This window comes from Muntiacus reevesi, chromosome 1, assembly GCF_963930625.1.
Source record: "Muntiacus reevesi chromosome 1, mMunRee1.1, whole genome shotgun sequence".
In the NCBI taxonomy this organism is placed as follows: Eukaryota; Metazoa; Chordata; class Mammalia; order Artiodactyla; family Cervidae; genus Muntiacus; species Muntiacus reevesi.
Window position 1 is genome coordinate 94604338 of NC_089249.1, and position 9591 is coordinate 94613928.

Genomic DNA, 9591 nt, shown 5'->3' on the forward strand with positions numbered 1-9591 from the left:
CATCAATATCTCCCCTTCCCCATCTGAGAGATTGGGAGATATGGCTTCCTGCAGAAGAAACCATGGGGAAGTTTCTCCCAGCTGAGGACAATAGTGCTGGCCGCAAACATCCTGAGGCTTTGTTACCTGATTGGAGTTGCAGGCTTATGGCAGGTGCAATGTGCGTCTTGGGGTTGGAGGAGGAGTTCCATGGCTCTGTCATGTGCTGTGATATACTACACACTCTTTTTGCTGAATATAACCAGTGATGCTGGCGTATACAAGAGTGCTCCTTATGTGTCCCCAGGTAAGAAGAAAAGTCACTGAGTTGGTAGGTAGTGTGGTACACGGGAGAGAGGCCTGGACTCAGATATAGAAGTGCTAGATTCTAGTCTGTGTTGCCCAGGGAAACTCCACTTAATCCACCAGGAGATCACTTTTGTTAAAAAAAAGTGTTGGATAGTCCATACATTCTCTCTGGGACTTAAACATTCTGAATATTTATTACTTCATAATATAAAAACTGAATTTCTAATACATAATAATTTTGTCTGAGACTGGGTACAAAATCTAGAGAAAGAGTTACGAGAGCTACCATTTACTGAGCACTTGCTATGGGCCAAACAGTGCACTTAGGGACAGTGTGAGATGGGCATGGCATTTCCTCCTTTACAGATGAGAAAGGCTAGAATCAGTGAGTTTAGGTAACTTGCCAAAAGCACACTGCAAGAAAGTGGCAGAGCTAGAATTAAAAACTTTCCCACGACACAAGTACCTGCTCTCCTACTCAACTTCCTGCAGAGCTAATCTGACACTAACATCTGCTGCAGATGAGTCACCTGTGGATAAATGAAAGCTGACAAGCTATACTTTCACCAGGAGTACCCTCAGATGATCTCACAATATTTTCTTAGTTTACAAGAGGAGCAAGAGGAGGGCAATTCTCTCTTTATAAAGCAAAATCTGAGAATGTTTGGAGATACCCAGTCTTGCATCTGTTGTTTCCCAACCACGGTTTTGAGTTAACTCCCATGCATAGTGAACATAATCTCTTTGCTTAAAAAGGGAAGAACTCTTAAAAAGAAAGTTTAGACAAGAGATAATCTTATCCTCAATTAGGGGAGCCTAATTTGCAAGAGCCAGAAAAGAAGGCAGGCAGCAACTGAGTGTGCAATGCTGATCTCAGCTTTTGTACTCTGAAGTCAACTCAGCTCTTTAGAGTTGCTCAGGGCAAGAACACATGCCCACCACACCCTATGTTTCTAAGTACTGAGAACATGTGTCAGCAAGAGGAGGAGCAAGTGCATGACAGGAAGAGTTGGAACTCAAATACAAAGCTCCAGCTCCAACTGAGTCTGCCACCATAATAGCAGAGGAGATGGAGTACCACAGATTCATCATGGGTCCTCGACTGAGCCCTCATTTCCCCCAATCTTTATTTCCCACTTTTAAATCTTGAGTGCAAAAGTAATGAAAGAGAATAACCTACAACCTAGATTACTGTACCCAGCAAGGATCTCATTCAGATATGAAGGAGAATTCAAAAGCTTTACAGACAAACAAAAGCTGAGAGAATTCAGCACCACCAAACCAGCTCTTCAACAAATGCTAAAGGATCTTCTCTAGACAGGAAATGCAGAAAGGTTGTATAAACGTGACCCCAAAACAACAAAGTAAATGGCACCGGGTCCACACCTATCAATAATTACCTTAAATGTAAATGGGTTGAATGCCCCAACCAAAAGACAAAGGTTGGCTGAATGGATACAAAAACAAGACCCCTATATATGCTGTCTACGAGAGACCCACCTCAAAACCAGAGACACATACAGACTAAAAGTGAAGGGCTGGAAAAAAATATTTCACGCAAATGGAGACCAAAAGAAAGCAGGAGTCGCAATACTCATAAGATAAAATAGACATTCAAATAAAGGATGTGAAAAGAGACAAAGAAGGACACTACATAATGATCAAAGGATCAATCCAAGAAGAAGATATAACAATTATAAATATATATGCACGCAACATAGGAGCACCGCAATATGTACGACAAACGCTAACAAGTATGAAAGAGGAAATTAATAGTAACACAATAATAGTGGGAGACTTTAATACCCCACTCACAACTATGGATAGATCAACTAAACAAAATCAATAAGGAAACACAAACTTTAAATGATACAATGGACCAGCTAGACCTAATTGATAATCTATAGGACATTTCACCCCAAAACAATCAACTTTACCTTTTTCTCAAGTGCACATGGAACCTTCTCCAGAATAGATCACATCCTGGGCCATAAATCTGGTCTTGGAAAATTCAAAAAAATTGAAATCATTCCAGTCATCTTTTCTGACCACAGTGCAGTAAGATTAGATCTCAATTACAGGAAAAAAATTGTTAAAAATTCCGACATATGGAGGCTAAATAACACGCTTCTGAATAACCAACAAATCATAGAAGAAATCAAAAAAGAAATCAAAATATGTATAGAAACGAATGAAAATGAAAACACAACAACCCAAAACCTATGGGACACTGTAAAAGCAGTGCTAAGGGGAAGGTTCATAGCATTACAGGCTTATATCAAGAAACAAGAAAAAAGCCAAATAAATAACCTAACTCTACACCTAAAGCAATTAGAGAAGGAAGAAATGAAGAACCCCAGGGTTAGCAGAAGGAAAGAAATCTTAAAAATTAGGGAAGAAATAAATGCAAAAGAAACTAAACAGACCATAGCAAAAATCAACAAAGCTAAAAGCTGGTTTTTTGAAAAAATAAACAAAATTGACAAACCATTAGCAAGACTCATTAAGAAACAAAGAGAGAAGAACCAAATTAAAAAAATAAGAAATGAAAAGGGTGAGATCACAACAGACAACACTGAAATCCAAAGGATCATAAGAGACTACTACCAGCAGCTCTATGCCAATAAAGTGGACAACTTGGATGAAATGGACAAATTCTTCGAAAAGTATAACTTTCCAAAACTGAACCAGGAAGAAATAGAAGATCTTAACAGAACCATCACAAGCAAGGAAATCGAAACTGTAATCAAAAATCTTCCAGCAAACAAAAGCCCAGGACCAGATGGCTTCACAGCTGAATTCTACCAAAAAATTTAGAGAAGAGCTAACACCTATCTTACTCAAACTCTTCCAGAAAATTGCAGATGAAGGTAAACTTCCAAACTCATTCTATGAGGTCACCATCACCCTAACTCCAAAACCAGACAAAGATGCCACAAAAAAAGAAAACTACAGGCCAATATCACTGATGAACATAGATGCAAAAATCCTTAACAAAATTCTAGCAAACAGAATCCAACAACATATTAAAAAAATCATACACCATGACCAAGTGGGCTTTATCCCAGGAATGCAAGGATTCTTTAATATCCGCAAATCAATCAACGTAATACACCACATTAACAAATTGGAAGATAAAAACCATATGATTATCTCAATAGATGCAGAGAAAGCCTTTGACAAAATTCAACACTCATTTATGATTAAAACTCTCCAGAAAGCAGGAATAGAAGGAACATACCTCAACATAATAAAAGCTATATATGACAAACCCACAGCAAGCATCACCCTCAATGGTGAAAAATTGAAAGCATTTCCTCTGAAATCAGGAACAAGACAAGGATGCCCACTCTCACCACTGCCATTCAACATAGTTTTGGAAGTTTTGGCCACAGCAATCAGAGCAGAAAAAGACGTAAAAGGAATCCAGATAGGAAAAGAAGAAGTGAAACTCTCGCTGTTTGCAGATGACATGATCCTCTACATAGAAAACCCTAAAGACTCTTCCAGAAAATTACTAGAGCTAATCAATGAATATAGTAAAGTTGCAGGATATAAAATTAACACACAGAAATTCCTTGCATTCCTATATACTAACAATGAAAAAACAGAAAGAGAAATTAAGGAAACAATACCATTCACCATTGCAACAAAAAGAATAAAATACTTAGGAGTATATCTACCTAAAGAAACAAAAGACCTATACACAGAAAACTATAAAACATTGATGAAAGAAATCAAAGAGGACATAAACAGATGGAGAAACATACCATGTTCATGGATTGGAAGAATCAATATTGTCAAAATGGCTATTCTACCCAAAGCAATCTATAGATTCAATGCAATCCCTATCAAGTTACCAACGGTATTTTTCATAGAACTAGAACAAATAATTTCACAATTTGTATGGAAATACAAAAAACCTCGAATAGCCAAAGTAATCTTGAGAAAGAAGAATGGAACTGGAGTAATCAACCTGCCTGACTTCAGACTCTACTACAAAGCCACAGTCATCAAGACAGTATGGTACTGGCACAAAGACAGAAATATAGATCAATGGAACAGAATAGAAAGCCCAGAGATAAATCCACGAACCTATGGACACCTTATCCTTGACAAAGGAGGCAAGGATATACAATGGAAAAAAGACAATCTCTTTAACAAGTGGTGCTGGGAAAACTGGTCAACCACTTGTAAAAGAACGAAACTAGAATACTTTCTAACACCATACACAAATATAAACTTAAAATGGATTAAAGATCTAAATGTAAGACCAGAAACTATAAAACTCCTAGAGGAGAACATAGTCAAAACACTCTCCGACATAAATCACAGCAAGATCTTCTATGACCCACCTCCCAGAATATTGGAAATAAAAGCAAAAATAAACAAATGGGACCTAATGAAACTTAAAAACTTTTGCACAACAAAGGAAACTATAAGTAAGGTGAAAAGACAGCCTTCAGATTGGGAGAAAATAATAGCAACTGAGGAAACAGACAAAGGATTAATCTCAAAAATACACAAGCAACTCATGAAGCTCAATTCCAGAAAAATAAATGACCCAATCAAAAAATGGGCCAAAGATCTAAACAGACATTTCTCCAAAGAAGACATACAGATGGCTAACAAACACATGAAAAAATGCTCAGCATCACTCATTATCAGAGAAATGCAAATCAAAACCACAATGAGGTACCATTACACGTCAGTCAGGATGGCTGCTATCCAAAAGTCTACAAGCAACAAATGCTGGAGAGGGTGTGGAGAGAAGGGAACCCTCTTACACTGTTGGTGGGAATGCAAACTAGTACAGCCACTATGGAAAACAGTGTGGAGATTCCTTAAAAAACTGGAAATAGAACTGCCATATGACCCAGCAATACCACTCCTGGGCATACACACTGAGGAATCCAGATCTGAAAGAGACACGTGCACCCCAATGTTCATTGCAGCACTGTTAATAATAGCCAGGACATGGAAGCAACCTAGACGCCCATTAGCAGATGAATGGATAAGGAAGCTGTGGTACATATACACCATGGAATATTACTCAGCCATTAAAAAGAATTCATTTGAATCAGTTCTAATGAGATTGATGAAACTGGAGCCCATTATATAGAGTGAAGTAAGCCAGAAAGATAAAGAACATTACAGTATACTAACACATATATACAGAATTTAGAAAGATGGTAACGATGGCCCTATATGCAGGGCAGAAGAAGAGACGCAGAAGTACAGAACAGACTTTTGAACTCTGTGGGAGAAGGTGAGGGTGGGATGTTTCAAAAGAACAGCATGTATATTATCTGTGGTGAAACAGACCACCAGCCCAGGTGGGATGCATGAGTCAAGTGCTCGGGCCTGGTGGACTGGGAAGACCCAGAGGAATCGGGTGGAGAGGGAGGTGGGATGGGGGACTGGGATGGGGAATACGTGTAACTCTATGGCTGATTCATATCAATGTATGACAAAACCCACTGGGAAAAAAAAAAATCTTGAGTGCAAAGGATTAGAAAATGCTTTGCTTAAGCCAAATTATTCCAGAGAAAGGAATTAAAATTCCATATTCTTGATATACAATTAACACCTTATAATTATTACTGCTATTATTTTTATTAAGTGTATTTTTAGAATAATTTTAGGTTCTGAGAAAAATTGAGTGGAAAGTACAGAGATATCTCATTCATCCCCCTTTCCCCCACTCATAGCCACCCCCACTATCAACATCCCACAACAACCTGGTACATGTATCACAATCAAAGAATATACATCAATACATCATGATCACTCAAGGTTTATAATTTACATTAGGATTCATTCTTGGTATTGTAGATTCTACTGGTTTTGACAAACATATAATGACATATATCCACCATTGAAGTAGCACAAAGAACAGTTCCACTACCCTAAAAATCCTCTGGGCTGTGCCTATTTATTCCTCCCTCAAACCCTAAGCTCTGGTAGTCACTGATTTTTTTTTTTTTTTTTTTTTTTTTACTGTATCCAAAGTTGTGCCTTTTTCACAACATGGTATGATTGGGGTAAAATGCCATATAGTCTTTTCAGATTGACTTATTTTACTTAGTAATATGCATCTAAGTTTCCTCCATGTATTATATTTTTATGACTTGAAACTCATTTCTTTTTAGCACTAAATAATATTCCATTGTCTATATACCACAGTTTATTTTTCCATTCATCTGTTGAAGGACTTGGATGCTTCCAAGTTTTGGCAATTATAAATAAAATTGCTATAAATGTGCAGTTTTTTGTGTGTGAACACAAGATTTCAACTTATTTGGGTAAATACCAAGGAGTATGATTGCTGAGTCGTATCAAAAGTATGTTCAGTTTTGTAAGAAACTTCCAAACTGTCTTTCAAAGCGTTTGTACTATTTCGTATTCCCACCAGCAAGGAATGAGAGTTCCTGTTGCTCTATATCCTCATTGGTGTTGTCCGTGTTCTGTTCATTGGTCATTCTAACAGATAAGTAGTAGTCATTTGATTATTATTTTAAGTATTTTATTTATTTAGGCTGCCCTAGGTCTGAATTGTGGCACACGAGATCTTCAATCTTTATTTGTGGTATGAAAGATCTAGTTCCCTAACCAGGGATCAAATCTGGGTCCCCTGAATTGATAGCTCAGAGTCTTAGGCACAGAGAAGTCCCTTGTTAAAAACCGTTTATTTTATTTAAAATTTTGGATCATAAGTGCAATTTTATATTTATATATGTAGTTTTACATTGGTTATTTGATTAATGTTTGCCTTTCCCCTAGAGACTGTGAGTTTAGTGAGAGCAGGGACTGATTCTATTTTTATTTATTTTGTACTTACATTTCATACAATACCTTGAACATAGTAGACACTCTGAGAATATTTGAATGAATTGGGACCAGTCTTCTCAGCTCATCTTGGAGATAAGTTTTTACACAAGGATCCAGGTCTACTGAAGATAATGAAGAAGAATCTGAACCTTTTAAATCATTCCCAGGGTACCAGTTCACCTGAGGCTTTTAGAATTTAGCAGTGGCCTCAGCTATACTCTCAGGTCGTTAGTCTTTGGTAGCTATTGATTTAGGCTGTTGCCCTTCATGTAGAAACCAAATTACTCAGTCCAGTTAATAAACTATTAGACAAACATAACTATTTTCCTTTTTCCATCATCTAAGGAAACCTGGCTTCTTACTCAAGCACTTCTTCAGGGCTTCATGGATGTCTCTGTTTCTCAGGCTATAGATGATAGGGTTGAACATTGGTGTTAGGATGGTATAAAGCAGAGAAAATCCTTTGCGCAAGAGTTGGGAAGAGTTGGCTGAGGGTACAAGGTATGTGGCAATCAGTGTCCCGTAAAACACCATGACCACGGTGAGGTGGGAGGAGCAAGTGGACAAGGCCTTTTGCCGGCCAGTGCCAGATGGAATTCTTAGTATAGCAGCAAGAATGCAGGAGTAGGAGGCTGTGATGAAGAGAAGTGGGATCAGAGTCACTGCCGAAGAGGTGGCATAGGCAATCGTCTCAGTCAGTGAGGTGTCCATGCAGGAGAGATGGACCAGAGGGGCGAAGTCACAAAAGAAGTGATCAATTTCACTGGGTCCGCAGAAGGTTAGTCTAGACAGTGGGGCCATCGTGATTGTTGTGAGAAGGAAGCAGCAGAGCCAAGAGCTGGCAGCCAGCCTAATGCAGAAGGGGCCAGTCATGAGAATGGGATAGTGGAGAGGTTGGCAGATGGCCAGGTAGCGGTCATAGGACATCACAGCAAGCAAGAGGCACTCTGTTGCAGCTAGGGAGCCAAAGAAGTAGAACTGTGCCAGGCAGCCAGCCACAGAGATAGTCTTCCGTCTGGCTAGGATAATCAGCAGCATCTTGGGGACAATGTTGGACGTATACCACATCTCTAGGAAGGACAAATTCACCAGGAAGAAGTACATAGGGGTGTGGAGGGGACTGCTGAATAAAACTAGCAGGACAATGAGGGTGTTTCCAGAAATAATTAAGATATATAAAGTTAAAAACATCATAAAGAGAAAAATATTTAGCTCTGGGATGGAAGAGAATCCTTTAAGCACAAATTCCACTACTGTTTGGTTTTCCCAGGGCAGGGTCACCATGGCATGGCCTCCCTGAACAAGTGATAGAACATTCAACGTGCAGAAAGTTGTAACTTACACATGGAGCATGGACGGACAGTGGATGCTTTTCATTCCCCACTCAGGTTTTCGGAGGATTTTTTTTTTAATCTGGGTGAAGGAGTGTTTTCTTTTTTTTCCAAGACCTGAAATGGGAAAGAAAAGAATCTTCAGTAAGAACTTGTGACCCCTTCTCCTCTCTGTATCTTTACCTCATCAGGAGCAACCTCGGGCTTTCATGAAAGCAGGAACCAGGAGAAAGGCAAAGAAAAGTACAAAGAGGAGGGAGGAAAAGAAAGAAAGAAAGGAAAGTTGCCTGCTCTGTGCTTATCTTGAATATACTATGTTAGCCTGGAGAGTTATGGAAAAAAGAAAGATTTAAAAGGAAGGCAGGTACACTTCAGAAGATCTGTGAACTCTTGGACAGAATGTAGAGAATCGAGGGCCTGGGATGGAGAACCCTCTCCTTTCTCCTCAAGCACTGTTTATCTTTAGAGAGAGAGGTCTCATCACATCGACCATATATTCCCCTCCTTTTAACTTCTTAGTGAATTGAAAGTTAAATCTCTTGTTTCTGCTTTGATTTCCACAGTGCTAGCAAGAGAAGAAAGCATGTGAATGGGAGGTTTCAGGTTCTTTGATGCTGGGGTAACACAAAGGCAAGAGTGCTTTCTTTCACAATTTTAAATAGACAAAATAAAAATTAAACTGTTGATATTTTTAAAAATATGAGACTGCAGTAAATGGGAAAAGAAGTTTCAGAACCAGGTAGCCTAAGGCACTTTGTGCAACCAACCAACAACACAACACCCTCAAGTTCTTTTGAGTGAGATAAGTAGCCTAATTTTGCTCCTCATTTCTGTCTTTGTCCAAACAAAGTTCAGGACAGACACAGAACCTGCCCCCCTCCCCAAGTACTGCTGTCCACAGACAAGGTCTAAGACTGAAGCCACTTTACTATTCTTAACACACATGCAGAATCAAAAAGCGCTGTGTGAGCTTAATCATGAGGTAGGCATCATGAGTAACCAGAGAGTCCTAAACAAAGCCTGGAGCTCTGCTTTATGAGTCAGGCTTTGAACAAACTGTTAAAATTCTCTGAGACCTAGTTTCTCATCTGTAAAATGGGATACAGAGTGGTAGAAGAACTTAACATGTGCCTATTTTGTT

The 9591-nt window shown here is 38.8% G+C and overlaps 1 protein-coding gene across 1 annotated transcript; it reads right to left on the bottom strand.

The window, feature by feature from the left end:
- Nucleotides 1-7455: 7455 nt before the first annotated feature.
- LOC136145123 (olfactory receptor 11A1-like) lies at nucleotides 7456-8403 on the bottom strand. The gene has a single exon (XM_065903387.1). It carries the CDS (start codon nucleotides 8401-8403, stop codon nucleotides 7456-7458), a length of 948 nt encoding a protein of 315 aa, XP_065759459.1.
- Nucleotides 8404-9591: the final 1188 nt, after the last annotated feature.

Excerpts from the sequence above, each read along its gene's own strand:
- LOC136145123 (XM_065903387.1), bottom strand. The coding sequence starts at position 8,403 with ATGGTGACCCTGCCCTGGGAAAACCAAACAGTAGTGGAATTTGTGCTT.